At 34.1% G+C, this 18,791-nt stretch overlaps 1 protein-coding gene across 1 annotated transcript; it reads right to left on the reverse strand.

The window, feature by feature from the left end:
- Positions 1-1,832: 1,832 nt before the first annotated feature.
- On the reverse strand, positions 1,833-18,523 carry LOC145579066 (uncharacterized). The gene is made up of 16 exons (XM_081636342.1): positions 18,326-18,523; positions 18,049-18,225; positions 17,289-17,468; positions 16,164-16,572; positions 15,385-15,503; positions 15,143-15,220; positions 13,207-13,347; positions 12,152-12,196; positions 10,107-10,273; positions 8,170-8,248; positions 8,002-8,087; positions 7,543-7,672; positions 5,876-6,008; positions 4,769-4,935; positions 3,936-4,131; positions 1,833-2,490 (listed from the first exon to the last, which is right to left on the reverse strand). Exons 1-16 carry the CDS (start codon positions 18,443-18,445, stop codon positions 2,291-2,293), a joined length of 2,427 nt encoding a protein of 808 aa, XP_081492468.1. The 5' UTR covers positions 18,446-18,523; the 3' UTR covers positions 1,833-2,290.
- Between the last annotated feature and the right edge of the window lie 268 nt (positions 18,524-18,791).

The following is an 18,791-nucleotide window of genomic DNA, read 5'->3' on the forward strand; positions in this document are numbered from 1 at the left end:
AGACCATGTGTTTGGCACAAAAATCAAAAAATTTAAAAAATTTCGTTAGGTTTTTTACGACAGATGGTAAAAATACAATTTTTATTTTATTTTTGGTGGTAAAGTAAAACTTTTAAAAGTTTTGGTGGTAAAAACAATTTTTTAATTTTTTTTTTTTTTTTTTTTTTTTGGGTAAAAGTCAAAAAATCCTATAAAAAATTTAACAAAAATTCAATTATAATTTAACTCTAACACAAATTGTATGTAAATCCAAATAATAAACATCACACTATTGCTACAACCCTTTGAAGATGCATGGTAATCTTAGTGAAGGGTCTTTCCTATCTATGTAAATGTCATAATTCATCAAAAAAAAATTAATTATGCTTTTAAGTATCAAAAACTACATACTTGTTCTTCAACAATACTATACAAACCCTTAACGATATTTAAAGCTCCGGCAATAAACTTTTCCAATTAGGGAGACAATATGTTATACCCATATAGCATGTTTGTTTAGGGGGATAAATGAAGAGGGATAGGAATTTGGGGAAAGGGATATTAAAATGCTATGTTTGTTTCTAGGGATTGGGATTGGAGAGAGGGATGAGACAAAGATTAAATCACCTCTTATCCCTCAATTTCTATACCTAGGGGGTTAGAATAAGAATAAGGGATAGAGATTATAATTAAAATGACATTTCTACCCTTAATAAAGAGAAAAAACTAAAGGAGCAAGATATGGTTAGTAAGGGTATATACGTAACTTTGTTACTTATTCTACTTTTATCCCTAACTTATACTAAACAAAAGATAACACTTTATTTAATCCCCATCCCACCCAAAATTTCTATCCTTATCCTATCCTCTTATCCTTCTTATCCCTATCCCACGTACCAAGCGCCCCGATAATTTATTCAAGTTGACTTGAAAGGTAACGACACAACCCATACCATAACAAATGTTGGTTCAATAAAACCTAACCTTGATGTCAGACAATTCAAACAGTATGGATCCAAAGTCAAACAAGGACCAATAGAAGTCAAACAGAAAAATAAAGGCCAAAGCCCAATAATATATCTTATGCCAAACTTCAAAAGCTTTTTAAAACAAGGATGAGCGCCAAAAGAAAAGAGTAGGCAATAATCACCATTCAAGATGAAAGGATGAACCACAAAAAAAAAAATTAATAATAATAAATAAAATAAAAAAAAAATAAAAAATAAAAAAAAAAATAAATAAATAAATTCATCATCCCACGGTGTAGTTACTGCCAATCAAAGCCTCTATAAAAGTATAACGAAGCACCAAAAGCAAAGACATAAGATCAAACAACCAAACTCGCATTTTCCATTTGCTTAGCCTCTATAAAAGTATAACGAAGCACCAAAAGCAAAGACATAAGATCAAACAACCAAACTCGCATTTTCCATTTGCTTTAGCTTTTCCTACTCCATAGTTCTTAGTTATAAGCATTTTAGGCACAACCTAGATTAGTTAGTGTTAGCGACAACATTAGTATGCTATAGGATCTGGGAGCAGTTACTCATCTCCGACTGGAATTCATCAGAGGTAATTTTTTCTCCTTGGTCTATTTCAATCCATAGCCTGTTTATTTCTCTAAAATTTCTGTATTTGCATTCTAATTTGCATGATCAAATACTTTATCTTAAATTTGTGTTATTTCGATATTCATAAATTACTTGTACATTAGCAAGGCCTCTAACTCAAAGACCGGTAGTTTTTAGGGCATACCCAAGGTACTCTTGCCCTTCACACGGGTAGAAATGACTTGTTTACATTTTTGCATCAACAATAGCAAAAAGAACAAATATCAAAGAAAAAAAAAAACGGATGGAATGGTCTAAACTTTAAAGTAATAATAAGCTCATTTTCATTCTGCTGCTATAACTGATGTACCTAACAAAAAATGCTACATATTTCACCAGCTACTGCACCACGCTAAGGTACGGAAATACAAAGTCATACAAGACAAGCACTTGATTTAGGCTTGCGCCAAGCACAAAAGAACATACCAGCTATAATGATAAATTTAATCAATTGGTTCTGCTACAGGTATTCACCCTTCCGTTCTTTATGCTGATTATACCTTAATTTCTGGCCTGACAAAGAACGCCCTGATCAGATCCAGATCTAGCAGTCTTGGAGTTTTGTTACACATCTAGACGAAGCAGTTGTTACTTCTTCAAATCTGCCATACTCTGCTCTTTTTCATAGGCAACATATACAATGAAGATAGTCAAAAATGATTTCTGAGTTGATTTGAACTGCATTTCAATCTGCTCAGAAATCAGCCAGTGGCTGCTGTTCTCTTTTCAAGCAATGACTCCAAAAATGCAGAACATAATTTTGTCAGTGGTGGAAGAGTATGTGAAGGACCATTAAATATGGTCTCCCAAGGCTTCTCTGATAGTGAAATGGTAGCTTGTGTAGTTTTCTTGGGATCAAAAATTGGCAACTCCCCATAAATAGAGGCATATCCATGTTGTCCTGAAACAAAATACAGCAAACCAATCAGTTATTTTTTTACATACAAATCAAATGTAGTAACATCACAAGCAATTGATACATGTCCTGAATGGCTGAATGAATCCATATTTTCATGCTAAATTTAGAGTGTTCACTACTTTCATTCGACCCACATTTTTGAATGCAAAAGGTGAGATCCAAAGAAGCAATCTAGTTGAAAATTATGCCAATGTATCAAGGCTGTTACAGTGATAACTGCTACACTCCTTTCTACACTATTTATGCAATTAGGTAGCCAAAGTTGGGAAGACATAACAAAGGCTCAAATTCAGGGCATACTCGGAAGGTAAAGGAGTTTGCTTTACTGAATCAAACTGCGACCTCACCTACAGCAGAAGAGCAAGACATGCTCCATTCTCATAAGAATTCTGCGTGACTTCACTAAAAGACACCTCAGCAGCTGAATTTTCATACTATAATACAAGGCATACAACCCAAGATCTGAAACTACTTCTTGTTCAGAAGTGAAGCAGCTATGGAGGTTGAAGAACAGAAACAGAAACCCAGAGTAGGTTTAGTCTTAAGCCTGCTTACAAACACAGGAGGATGACCAAACTACAAGAAGCTTTCTAAGTTTCTAGTGATTTTCCTTTTTGGAAAGTGGAGCCTCTACAGTTTTACATCTTCTCTTTGAGAGCCTAATTTGATAGCTTTCCATCTTAAGTGGAAGAATTCTGTCATGTGTCCATAACAAATTTCACTTGTAAAATTATACACAGGTGTAAAACTTTCTAGTCTCATTCTCTCCCAAATACTTGGAAGCATATCCACTGCAGCCCACCCAGTTTCCTTCCCTCTATCTTCTATACCATGATTTGTCAGAAAGGTTTCTTAATATCTTCTTCCTCGTAAGACATAGTTTTCATCTTCACTCTCTGACACACAGTTACGATACTATAACACACATAAAAATGTATTCTGATCAGCTTAGGCCAAGTTAATTTTAACTGAGACAAGTTTTGGCAATATAACTTTTATATAGCAAATATTATTTTGTTGATTAGGCATTAGACACACAAACATGAAGTCTACAAGAATTGCAGCATTAACCAACACATGTATTGATTTCAGCTTGCCAATCCAACATTTAACATTTGTAACTTGTAAGAAGTCGTACCATGATGGTTATCAACCTTAAACAACCAAGAGTTTACCAAAAAGAATAAAATATCAGCAAATACATTTCAGCTTTGCCAGTAATAATGGATTTATAGAGTAAGTTCTATATCAGGTTATCCATCAATACAAGCAAACAGCGATTACAGAACAAATATGTAGATATGAAGAGCAATGCACCTATCAATCATACAATCCTAGACCAAAAAAAACCGCAACTGATTTTATTGGTTCAGCAAATCTTTGAGAAAAAAGATGCAGTTGAAAGGACTTATATATACAAGTCATACCTGACTCCTCGAAATCCACTGCACCCTTTTTATGATTTAGGCTGGGTTCATGTTGCTCTTTGCTGACAGGGTCAAATACTACATATTCATGGTCCCTATCAACATATGCCAGCAAAGCAGATGGGCTTCCAGAAGGATTATTTTTCAGTGAAGACATCTGGCTTTGTTGGAGAAATGCCAGCCCTCCTCCCTTTGCCTAGCATGTGAAAATTTGCCAATCAGTAGTCTTCGAGCAAAGCGGCAGTACAAATGACTCATCTAATAAAAGATATTCCTTCAAATTCATATTATAAGACCCCTATGACTTTTACAGACGAACACTGAACTTCAATTTCTAAAAAATATTCTTATACAAACTTATGTTACCTGAAAACAGGTATGGATATTAGGAACAAATACATGTTCACTTGACCATTTAAAATTTTTTGGAGATAGGCTCTCTGTCCTACGTTTGAACATGGGTATGGGACACACACAAAAATTAAAGTTTATAATAACTGCTCCTTTCCATCAGGCAGCTTAAGTATATATTACTCAGTATCACATAATAATATATATGCCCTTGGTGTACTCTCAATTATTTAAATGCACCCCTCCAAACTAGCCTTCACCATCTTCACCCCTGTCCAGCCCCCCTGTAATGCTTGTTATGTTTGATGATACGGGCCCATGTGATAGCAAGGTCACACTCTGCCTCCCTTCCATTATCATAAGTTAAAAATGGACAATAACTAGCTTCAATAAAATGTTTAGAATTTTAAATCTCAACCATGGAAAACTTGTTGCTAAAGCATAATATATGGTGATTAATGATAACCTAGAGAGAATATTACCTTCCTAACCAACCATGTACCAACTGGTACTGGAGAGTTTACATCAAACAACAAAATCATGCCATCTCCAGGAGAAATTGAACTTCTGTGTGATTCAGTCAATACAGATGAATCAGGAAAAACAGCAAGCACTGCGAAAAAGGGATCATCTTCCATACAAGCAACAGCTGCACAACCAGCCAGAGACAGATAAGGCAAGTGTTAAAAACAGGAAGCAAATTAGGAAATTTTCTACTACTACTTATTGCGGCAGTTGCAATAGGAATACAAATGTCATAGATGTGAGAAACAGAGAGAGACCAGGGGAGGGGGGTAATTGGGAAATTGTTTTTGATTTTGATAATTCAAACTATGCATGAGAGGACAACATATATCCCAGCTTCAGCACCGGATGGAGAACATTTCAACAATGACCAACAGTTGCTGGGAAACCTAGCAGAAAACGGATATTTTCCCTAGAGTTGCATTTTTGAAAAAAATAATAATACTCCCTCAGTTTCAAATTATTGTTCTTGTTTACTCTTTGCACATGTTCCAATGCATATATGTATGTATGTATGTATACTCATGGTCAAAGTTTCTTGCTAAAAATGGAACATTCTAAGCAGAGACAAGATTTAGAAACAGGGAGACTTCCTTTTTTTTTTTTTTTTTTTGATACATAGGGGGGTACACTATAACGAGTTAATTCGTGAAAGATAGAGAAAAGAAATACTTTCACCCATAAGAAAAAAGGGTTATGATAAAAAGCATTATAAATTTAAGTTTTGACTAGCATTATATAAAGGCAGAGAACAAGAGAGTAAAGATCGATAAGTTTTGACTAGCACAAAATTCACAATTCAAGCAACACAAATTTCAAATGGTATTTATGATATAACAATAATCATCTTCCATGCTTTCTAAAAAGGCCAACTATTCAAAATCATGCATTTTGTAGTGTTTACCCAAAAAAAATTTAAGTCATCAATAACATCGTATCAAGAAATATAAATGAAGAGAAGAATATAGGTTATTTATTTGTGTCAGCAACACTAAGATACAGAATACCAAAGCAAACATAATAAACACCCTGAGAAAGTATCAGTGTTAAAGAAATGTGCAAACCTTCAACCAAAATGGCGTAAGACCATGTTCTGGACAGCCTTGACAAGCACCAGAGAGATAATTGAGGCCTCGAACCTTGTGAGGTGGACACAATGTACTCAGAATTACCAACAAATGTAAGGTTCACAATAGGCTGCAAGATAAACAAGTTATGAGTCATAAAGAAACAGGGCATCAATGGATTCCAGATATTAGACAACAAAATTACATTGTAAATAACATTATAGCAGTAATGCAACAAAGTCAACTAGATTAACCAACTATCTACAGAACAGCTGCAATTCTACAGCAAAACAACTGCAAATTTGAAACACTCACAATGCTCATTAAACAAACTAATTTCAGTTTTAAGTAGTTTTTACTCCGTATTAAACAAGTCTTTGATCCAACTCCTAAAAACAACAAATTCTTCTATTCTGTTTCAACTAAAAACACCCATAATGCTCATTTGTCACAAATTGATTAAAAAATAAAAAAAAATAAAACTTCTATTAGATTCTGATGCTTACAAATTAAAAATATTAGAAAATAAATAAATAACCTTCGATACCCAGCTAACAGCAAAACTAATTTCACCCAAACAAATATCGTTACATTTTAGAGTTATGTAATGCTAATTAGGGCTAGAGGTAGTTCGTGTAAAGTTTCACTTAAAACAACAATGCCCTGCCTTTATCTCTCATGGTCATCCACCAACAACATTTCCTTTCATTCACTTAGCTTACTGCTATACCCTTGTGCAAACCCATTTTCTTCATGTCATTTCTAATTCCTCCAAGGCTCCAACCAACTCATCTTTGGCCTCCCTCGGCTTCTCACAAAAACTACATTATATTAATTCTCGACAATCATTATCAGTGCATCTTCAGGTAATTGTCTCACATGACAAAACTAACATAGTCAATACTCCCTTATCTTCACCAGTTATATACACAATTCTAAAAAACATTCACTTGCTAACCAACTTACATAGAATATTTATCTCAAATGACAACACCTCTAAATACCAACAGAAACACCCCTGATTACAGTGCATATCATTTAACCCAGGAGCTCAAAACTAAGGTGGTTTTGTTGAGAGTCGTTAAAAAGAAACAGTTCATGGAAATGCCAAAAAATTATGGTCATTCACATGGAAAGCCTCTATTAGTATGGTGGTTTTGCCAAATATGTTATTTGCAAGAGCATTTATTGTAATTCCCTATCTTTTTTTTTTCTTTTTTTTTTTTTTTTTTTTGAAACAATTGTAATTCCCTATCTGATGGAGAAGCTTTTACTTGAAAATAGGTTGTTGGAAAAAAAAAGAAAAAGAAAAAGAAAAAATGGTCAATGTGATCAGAATTTGCCAGCTCGATCACCAAATTTAGGGTTTCTCTCTCTCTTTCTCACTGATACAATTACTTTGTTAAGAGTCTGAAAGTCCAGCTTGATAATGACAATCTCATGGCATGTCATGTATCACAATAGTAAATTTTGTGTAGACAGATATTACAGCCTAGCTTCATCTAATTATAGCAGGAAACAGGCTAAATGATTCCTGCCTGAAACGAAAGTTAACATCAGAAGATCTCCACTACTTACCAAGACTTCAAAAGACTCATTTCCAACTATCTTCTACACAAGACAAACTAGTAAAACAAAAATAAAATACAAACACATAAGATTACCATATAAGTTTCTCCAACTACGGACACAAGATAATTTCTATCTGGGTCCCATAGAGTTATCACAGTTTCAGCAGCAATAGCCAATATGGAGCCATCAGCAGAAAAAGTGGCAGCTGTCATAGACTTCCCCCTGTAAATATAAATAATCACAACAATTAATAGAATAATGACAAGAGGAAAAAAGAGAAGAGTAAAAATTGGAATTCAAGGCAGCGATAATGGCGAAGAAAACATACAAACCAAATAGTTTTAGCCAAAAAAATAAGAAGTAAAGAGCAAACTGTAGGGAAGCATACATTTGATAAACCTAAACGGTGAGGCACATGTAAAAAAAAAGCTAAAAACTCTATTAGCATATCAGAACCTACTGCATATTAAACTATCTACGATTGATCTCAAGATGAAGGGGATATTCCACTATATTACATACTCGAGAATAAGTAATAATCAAAATCATACTTGTAGGAACCAACAGAATGGCAAACCCAGCCTGAGCTACTATCAACGCCACCTTTACTTTGAGTAGTGTTACTTTGGACCCAAATCTGAAAAGTAGAAAATTGTAAGAGTTAAATTTGTCTTTGAATCGAGATAACTGATGAATTATAATGTATTCTAAAACAGTACCTTAAAATCACCACCATATGAAGAACTGACAGCCATTTTCCTTCTAGGATGAAAAACAACAGCAGAAACAGCAGCATCCCTGAAATGACTAAATTTCAGTTATGCTTTCAAACATGAAAAATGAAAGAAAATTATTAACTGAGTACAAAAGATTTGAGCTGTTTGACAAATGTCAGAGATAGAAATTTCTAGAAAAGAAATCCAATATTCTATTTGTGATTGAATTCTAAACAGCTTCATCTCTACAGAATGGTCCTAAGGTAGGTTTTCTGGATGCCATGCCCATATCCATTCAAAATGATAGTTAACTCAAAATATTTCATCTTCTCTTTGATGATGAAACATAAATTACACGTATTTTGCAAGCCTGACAAGAATAACTTGGGTTATTTAAGTCATGCTCGTCTGATTTATGAATCAATGTCAGCTAGGATGGTCAATCTTTAAAAAAGTGTGCTACTTCAAGCTAAAATAGGAATCTTTGGCTGATTTTTTAGGCTGCAGAGTGGGGCTTCCTCTTTCAAGTTATTTGCATCTTCCTTTTGCTGATTTTTTTAAAAGTGAATTTCAGTTCAACATCCCTATTGTTGGGATTTGGGAGATTCCAAATGAATACCAGCATGAAAATTATTGCTTTTCTAGGTACATAAGCAGAATTCTTTCCTGTTTGCCTATTTACTTTATGTTCTCATGCACAATCACAGTTAGTGTGAATTCAAAGATAGAAAATATTGAACAGGACTTCAAAAAGGGCTAATAGTAATTCTTATAAAGGTTTTCAGAGTTAGGCTTATCCATACAATAATGAAGCTCTATAAACAAATTGGCTCTAGAGGTTTACAATGAAAGATGAGGCTAGTGGAAGATCACCATCAAGCTCAAATACAATGCAGTGAACCTTGGATGGTGATGCAAAATTTCTTCTTCTCGTGGCACATGCACAAGGAAATCTATATCCGTAGAGTTGCATGTTTTCAATTCCTTACCCAGAAATACAGATACTGGCTCAATTGTTCCATTGTGGCATTACATATGGTGCAGGAATCATATCCTAAAAGCTCAATTTCCAGGTTTATTCATATTCTCTTTACTTGAAGAAGCTGCTATTTCAGAAGAGTTAGTACCATGATAATAATAAGATTCAAATGTTACTTAATAGATACTTCTTAATAATTGTGAAAAAGATTTAGTCCCAATGCTTTTGGATGTCTTTGTGTTGAAGAGGTCAAGTTGGATGGTTTTGATGAGATGGTCTTGTGGGGCTATATCATGATAATAGAGGCTCATTTCCTGTAAAGACCCCCTCCTCTCCCTCTTTTCTGAATTTTTAAATAGATTTATAGTATTTTTTTTTTTTTTTTTTTTTTTTTTGATGGGGAGATTTATAGTATTTATAAAGCTTAGGATTTTTTTTTTTTTTACTAGATATTTATAACAAAAAGGCAGTAAACTAAAAATAACACATAAAAACATAACAGAATTGTGCCGTATACAAAAAGTGCATGTCTTAGCCTTGCGCCTAGACTCTAGGAACCTTTTGCACCTCACGCCATTTACTAAGATTCTAATTAGAGCAAATATCATTAATTAAACCAACAGGCCCATTCTAAGTAAATGTAATCCCAAGAGATGCATTTACATGAACAATAAAAAAAAAAAAATATATATATATATATATATATATACAAAGTGTAAAATAGTAGCTGCGGAAATTAGACAATTCATTGAACACACGGGAGATGATAAATGATTTGTAACCAATAATATTTGTTAGTCTAAGAGAAACCGCAGCATTAATTGTGTTCCAAGTGTACATGGAATTGAAAATTTAGCTAAGACCATATAAGCATTTAAGCAGTGCATCCCCCAGTTTCAGTAAACATAGGAATATTAAATGCGAAAACAATTCTAGAGCACATATGATATAAGACACAAACCTATGAGGTTCATAAACTATGGTAGAAAGTTTATAATCTTTCTTCTGGGTCTCAGCTTCCCAAAACTTCAAGCAAACAAGGCCTCCTACACCATCTTCAGCTAGCCTAGTTTCAACAGTACTCATCAAAGAGCCATCATGTGAAAGTGCCACAAAGCTCACTACCACCTGTAAACAAAATTTAGCAGGAATGTTTCTTAATGGAGAAAAACAGAATGGGACCATGTAGCAGATAAAAAATATATATAAACAATGAAAGCAACTTTTCCTCTTTCCTTCTAACAAAAGACTGTCATTGAAAGAAACCAAGACGAACACTTAAAAAACCTATACTAGAACAGCCCATAGACAAGAACTCTCAAGTCGCTTAATTTCAGAAGCTCTGTAAATGATATTCTAGACATAACAGAAGCCAGAGGGCAATATACTATGGAAAACCATTCCCAGTACATTTGAACTTTTGAAAAAAATTAGGCCATAATTTCATGGCTATTCAACAATACCACATACAAATTTAATGAAGAATGGAAAAGCAGAGAGAAACAAATTAGTAACCCTTACTTGAATACAATTCATCACATTCATGGATGCTACGAATTAATTTAACTGTAGCAAGAGGCTAGAGCTTAAAGAGATATTTCCAATTGTATGGATAAAAATACATAATTTGATCCCTCCCCTCTACTACAATTTACGTGGCAGCCTTGTTAAAGGCATGGAGATAATGATTTTTAATGTCCTCAGCATAAGGGTCTTCCTACAAGACAGCAAAAACAAAGGGGAAAGAGACTGAAGAGATGTAAATGGAAAAGAAAAATCAATACATTAGTGATTCAGATGAGTATGAGATCTCTTCTAAAATGCTTTCTACTTTCTAGGTATTGAGTCAGCATGTGTATTATTGTACATCTTATGATCTGCTAGTTGTGATATAATTAAACACTTTTTTGGAGTAGGGTAAAGTAAAACCTTATCTTTATATATTTATGGAAAAAAGAAGCAATCTTTCATCACAGCATTAGCCATTCCCAGCATTATGTGTTGGTAGAATCACATCATTCAGGCAACTAAATTCTATGCTTGTAAGCTTTATGTATCTAAAATACCCCAATAGAAGATCTAGGGTTTAAATTTCAGAAATATTACTTCTTTTTTTTGTTCAAATATCAAATTGTGGATGAGTTTAGAGGATAGAGGCTACAGAACACAAGGGATTTTAGATCCCCAGTATCAGCAAATTGGACCACAGCCCTCAGCAATTTGGGTCACATTTGACCCAAGATCACAATCAGGGCCACAGTTCAGGTGTCTGACCCGCATTCTGAGTAACACTACTCTGGTGAGGAACTTTGGCATAGTCGCATAGACTTTCCATTATTGAGATTGGCATTTACTGTTTATCTGTTACAGATCATTTGAATGTCCATATGCAAGATTTTAAGAATAAAAGGCACAGAAATCAGTGGACTTCTGGCTTTCTTTTATGCTGAAGTGGATGGTTTGACATTACCTCAAAGAGGCCTGAATAGACACTCAGATCTTGGAAAATTCTTTACTGCGAAGTTATGATAGAATTCTCCGAGATCTGAGTCTATACAGGCCTCTTTGATGTAGGGGACTAACGGGTAGCACTTTTAAGCAATAACCTTCTCTCTCAGTTGTCAGTTCATACTCGTCCCCCTTATGAGCCACAAATAATAGTATGCAAACACAAGTTACAACTTGTTCTTTCTTCCTGAACCTTCAGCTAAGCTGCTTTTTCTGTCATTGGTCTGATTCACCTCAACAGTACAATAGTGTCAACTTGGGCATGAGGCATATATAAGAACAAATGGGCATGACTAACCCAATATAAGAAAACCAGGGAAGATCCATCTTCCATAGATAGAGTGAAAATATATGTAAAATATAAATTATAAAACATTATCACATATAACTACCAAAAATTATGCAGCCTAGCAGTAGGACACAGAACAATAAAGCATAGTGTACTTGTCCACATAACAATTACAAATAATTGAGGGAGAAAAGGGTAAAGACAGGTACCGTAATTTCGTCGCTTGGTTGATGATTTCTTTCACAGATTTGAACCTGCGGGATTAAGCATAATAGAGGACAGTGAAAAAACATTCGTGCGGTTCATATATTTAAAATATAGTATAAAGATCATTTAGTGAGCAATAAAAACTTGAAGGACCTCGAGGAGTTATTTATTTAAAATATAGTGAAAAGACCATGTAGTGACCAAGGTGTATTCATATTTCAGCCCAACTTGAAGGACCTCAAGGTGTTATGGAACGCCCTATGATTCATTTATTGTGAAAAACTAAAATAAGAAAATAGGGCTCCTCATTGAATCAACTCAAACTAGTCTGGAGATCTAGGATTTGTAAAACTCAAAATAGGGCTCCTCATTGATTATTTATTTAAGTGAACAGAACAGGACCTCTTTGAGTTAAAGGTCAGTAGAAACAATCTGTTGTCATCGCAAGGATAAGGTGGGGTTAGCCTGTTAAGCTCATCCATATTTGAAGGCAAACTCATTTTTTATTTTGTATTTAAATATAATTGAGGGAATCATCATGAAATATTTGAAGCAGAAAATAAACAAGGGACAAAGGTTTTAAAAATTTGTGTATTTTTTGTCTATCTTTTATTGAAAAGTAACTTATATATTGCATAGTTGTTCATTTCATGGGGATATTTAGTATCAACATTTAGATACAACTCAATATATAGATACGACTAAATATTTGTAGATAAATATTAGACATTTGTAGATGCATATTTTAAAAAATTGTAGATATTACTATTTTGAAACTACACATCAGAGGTGAATCAAACAGGATCACAAAGAATATATTTTCTGTACATATTTATCAAGAGTATTATATTCCATTTGCATTGAAACCTATAATGATCTTAAATGGAACAACAAAAAAGAGCAAAGGTGACATCAATAAGTAAAAATCAGCTTTACATATAACAAATGATTTATGTACAGTAAAACTAGTTTACTGGAAAAAAAATAAAGACGGAATAGTGTCAACAAACATAAATCAATGAGTAAATGAGATATCAATATAATTCGAGCATTGCACCTCTGTGATTTCAGTATCATCCAACAAGCTATAGAACTGGATACGGTAATTATCTGTAGGCAGAGCAACTAATCCAGCTGAATGATCAAAGGTGAATCCACTAGATAATCCATTCCACATATCTGGAAAAGAACAAGGAAGCTGCAAGGTACAGCATTAGAATTTCATCACAAACAGGATCAAGATTAGGCTGCATATGTTTTAACCAGGAAATTATAGGCTGATTATTTTTGGAAAGGGAAGTAAAAGATAAAATAACATCATATCAAGGCAAGAGTATAGCTAATCGGCCAAGCAAATGGAACAAGATGCATCAATAGTTTCAATACGTTAAAACCAAGCTATATGTTAGTCAATTAGCACCGCACAAGACCACACACCACTCGATCATATTCCAACAGAAGACTACCACATAGAATAAAGCATATACAAAGTTGACAAATCAGAAGGTAACACCTCCTAAAAGTTCTTTATGCTTACTGTTTTAGTCATAAAGTCTAATACACTTTTGCTTATTCTATGTTCGGCAAATTCCATTTTCTACCTTCCCCCCTTACCTCACAATATTTACATCTTCACACTCTCTCTTAGGTTTTCCACCCTTTTTCTTACAGCACCAACCTTTTTACACACTCTCTCTCTAACTTAATCCCCCTTTTTTTTTAGACTACTCACCACACCAACACTCTCTCCAAATGCCTTAATAAGTGTGCAAACAATAACCATAGAAACTTTTGGAAACGGAGGTAGTTTATTTAGACAGCAATGCACGACTTAAAATCAACATGTTGATAGGCACTAACACTTTCTAATTTTCTATTATTGAATATATAAGCTCTTTGATTTCAAAACAAACTCAGGCTTATCCATACATCCCAATTCATAATTATAACAAAACCCAACAGTTCCAACAGTTTGCTAGGTTAACTAGAGTTCGTTTTTTGTTTATTGGAACATCTACCAACAGTACTAGCTCCTCCAAACAATCAACATCAGTGGACATTGTTTATACCCAAATTGTTATGATACCTCTACTTTAAGGGATCACCAATGAAAGTCTCCTTGTAGTTTTACTCAGCAATTGGTATCAAAATGTCAGTACACTGTACATAATATTAGTATATACTACAAGGGGGCAGGACTTTTATCTGTGTTAAGACCCCATCATTTGATGGATATGTCAAGAGTTACTGATCTACAATGAACACAACTTTTCTTGCTAAACCTCCTTGTGGAAACTCTCTGGCTTCCAACTTTTGTTGATGCTTGCAATATTGATTCATGGAAATGGCACCTCAAAATGTCAGTCATCTTGGGCTCATGCCATGAATTAAAGAATTGAAACTTTTCCACAATTTTTTTAAGTCAAGAAATTTAGGCACATATTCTAGATTAAAGTTGAAAACCAACCTTTTTGAAAAATACGTTCTTATTTTGTGAAAAAAAAGACATCCTAAAAAATCATAAAGACTAAATAAACATAATTTTCTATATGTAAATTTAATAGTACTATTATAGACAATAGACTTATTCTAGGATCATAACTGCTAGAATAATGTAAAGGTCCATAACAGATTTTGCAGTCATGATTTTATAACAAATATTACAGAATGGCTTATTGCGAAAGGTAAAAGGAAATGGCACTGATTTTATCTCATGCAAAGATGGAAAAAATATTAAGAACTCTCTGTTTGTGATAGCTTCAAGTCAAGTCTTCTCCAAAGTTACAGTTTTATACTCACATTAGGATAGAGAAAATGGCACAGCAAAAGCGTTGCACATTATTTCAGCTTGCAAATGCTAAATACTCAAGAAACTAAAAACATTCAACTCACAGGCATTCTAATTGTATACTGTAGTACCAAAACATTTATTGACCCCTACACTTAAACTTCCATGTGCACACACACCAGATATGAGATCAAGCAGCACCAACCTTAATTCCCGGTATGGACTTCAAAATTTCCAATGACGGCATCTTCAAAAAGTGGATCTGATTATCTGCACAAGATATCTAAAGATCCTTCTTTTCATGAGTTATGGGATTAGAAGTAGAGTTCAATTATGGAAAAAAGAAGAGAAACACGCACACACATGTGAACACATTGTATTCCTTTTACCAATAATAGAACCAGATCAAAATAGTCAGGCAGTATCCTGATACAATAGTATACTTACCACAGAGAGCGTAGGATCACACGAATGCACAAAATGTAGTAGAGGAGATCCAATTCTTGGTAGAAACTTTCTCTTCCCAGTGTCCAGCTGCCACAGGACAAGAACTCCTTCATTTCCCCCTGATCATTATCAATCAGAAATTTTTATTTAAAGCCTTAATAGTTGCTGACAGTCCAATTATACACAAATTTTTATACTACGTAGATTTTTCTAACTTATACTACAAGACTCTTATTATTTCAAATTTTGATAATAATTGTGGGGGGGGGGGGGGGGGGGGGAGGGGGGGTGGAGGGGGGCATCAACATATGTATATAAAAGCAATTTCCCTAGATGACCAAAGAACCCTAGCAACATTAAAAGAAAAAATAAATAAATAAATAAGCAAAGGCCTGGAAAATATCTAAATAGATGAACAAGGAAAATAAAAAAGATAAATGCATCAAATCAATCACTATGTTACACCATTTTTATCATATACCTAGAAGCAATAACTAGTTAAACAGGCATATATGTGCTTGACAGAAAAACCCAAGACAATTATTTTTACCTCAGTGATCAAAGAACCCTAATAACATTTTTTTTTTTTTAAATAACCAAAGAACTAGAAAAGCATATCTACAAAGATGAACAAGAAGAAAAAAACAAGAAAGATAAAATGCACGAAAAGAAAAATAACTACATAGGCTTGATATTGATATACCTTGAAGCAATGAAAAGAGTTTACACAGATAATTAAGAAATAAACATAAAGAATCAACTTAGAATGACTTATAAACCTGAGTACAAATAGGCTCCATCAGTAGAAAAGGCAAGAAACTTCACTTCAGATGAGTGCCAATGCCATGTAGAGCATGACTCAACATCATCATCTTCTTTAACCCCAGCTCTTTTATCTTCAGATTTCATTATCTTTGCATTCTTCTTATCATCGCCTTTGAAAAATGATCTAGCACCGAAACCCCTCCACACACAAATCCTCCCACTTGCATCACCGGTAGCCACAACATTATGATTTGGATGGAAGGCAAAAGTTGTAAAATTTTTTGTATGGTGCAATTTCATTTTCCTCACTAAGGCACGCTCACTTTCATCAGCTGGAACTTTCCATATATAAAGTGAGCGTTTAATACAAATACCAAAGAATTCCCCCGAGGGACTACAAGTAATAAACTCAGGCCGAGCAGTCTGCAGAAAATTTAAAATAGGTTACTAGTCTGAAGCAGCCTCACAAAAATAAAATTAGAATTAAAAAATGTATACATGTACTGCAGTTGACATCACTTCAAAAGGGATCATTTTTGAACTAAGGGTGCCAAGATTACAATAACGGGCAATAACAAAGGAACAAAAAAGCATTAGGAAATATCACTAAAACATCAATATGCCTTAGATGGGGTTAGAAGAGAATAATTCACCTAATAGGCTAGCATTCACTGATTCACAGTAACAATGTTAGCTCAAACTGTCAAAAGCATTCACCAAATCTGATCCCTCACAGCAGCATGTCATGGGACATTTTTCTGCTCCATAAAATCAAACAGCCAGTCTCCACTTAACAGTACAGTATAGTGTTAAACAACCTTTTTTTTTTAATCATTTCTATATTCAACACCTTAAGAAGATAACCAACGGAAAGCTCAACCTAGATGATGACATATTTACTCAAACCCAAAAAAAAAGGAGAAAACAACCATCTCTTATAGAGCACATGGCATGAAATTAAAGGAATAAAATGCACTAGCAGGATTCTTTATAAAAGTAGAACAGAAGAAAGGCTCTATGGACTAACTTCTGCATTAAATGAGAACATATACTTACATTAGGGGTCAACTTTTCATTAAACACAAAAAAAATAGTATGATACATATTAAATACGCACTAGGGGATTTAGTACAACCAACCTCTTTTAATATCACTGCAGGGATCAGCTTAGATTTAGTTAAGTTGCACTTTCTAATTTGCCCAAGCAAACGTTTAATCTTGTCACTAGGATCACTTACATCTTCTACAGATATATAAGCAAACAAATTAGATGGTTTACCACCCTCATCTTCTTGTTTAGATGGAAATTTAGGGATCACCTGAAATTGTAAGAAGATGAATATATTAAGGATTCGTCGCAAAAACATAATACTGAAGAGCAAATTAATCGCACATAAACCACAAAATACGCCACCTTCATTTCATACCTATTTCACAAATAGGAATGGCAACAAGATTCATAAGTCTTAACCTAAACACTCAAAAACCAATAGCTAAAAGCAAGAAGCTCCATATAAACCTGTGAATACTATACTTGTATCTCATTATCAACAATGAATGATTACTATATAACAACAGCTGTATTATGTTCATCTTCTCAAGATATTATGAAACAAACAATGGAAATTTATGCCCATCACAATCAAAAATCATGCCCCTCAAAGGCTTCGATTATCGATCAATATCTTTTACTAAGAATACATTTTGACACAGCTGCAATCGTGCCCTCAACGATACATCCTGTTTAAAATTATCCCAAGAGTGAAAAAGAAATGACTAGCTTATTCGTCAATCTTTAAATTAGAAAACACAACAGCACCCAAATAACATTCAAATCAAAGAAACCCGATAAACTTAAAAAAAAGAACCATAAATTCTACAAGTATTATAATTTTATACCATTGAAAAAACAGGGAGACGAATATCGACCGTCTTCATCAATTCAGGTACCGCGAAATCCCAGTACCGAATAGTGCCGTCAAGAGACGAGGTCCAACAATAGCACAAAAGCTTACTTGAGCTAGGAACCACCACAACAGAAGTAACAAGTGCTCTATGACCTTCCAATTCAGTAATCTGCGCAAACAATGAGATATTACAACAACGCAACAAAATTATCAAATTCATGAATTGAATAATTTCTGGGAATACTAGAGATGAAAAGAGAGATGTATACCTGCATGCCAGTGGAGGTGCTGAAGACGGAGACGGTGTTGCCGGAGCAAATAAGGAGGCGTTTGGCGTCATTAGAGAACGCCGGCAAAGAGGAGACGAAGCTTTTGCCGCCGTATATCATATTGGAGGTGGTGGTTATGGAGGCAGCAAAAGAGGGGAAAGTGGAGGAGTTGGAAATTGAGAAGAATGGAGACGAGGGAAAATGAGGAGGGTTTAGGGGTTTAGGCACTTTTAGGAAAAGGGGTAGACTTTTTCTTTTTTTTTTTTTTTTTTTTTTTTAACTAGGAGATTTAATGCACGCTATATGGTTTAGCCTCTTGAGAAGAGTAATTGCAAATTTGCAATTGCATATGTCTGTTACTATGTTACTAATGCTTTATGACTATGTATATGGTGTTTTGTTGTAATTATTTGTTAAAATGACTTTTTGTTCATGATTAAAGTTTACACATTACTCAAAGTAAATA

Source organism: Chenopodium album, chromosome 14 (genome assembly GCF_948465745.1).
Source record: "Chenopodium album chromosome 14, dcCheAlbu1.1, whole genome shotgun sequence".
NCBI lineage: Eukaryota > Viridiplantae > Streptophyta > Magnoliopsida > Caryophyllales > Amaranthaceae > Chenopodium > Chenopodium album.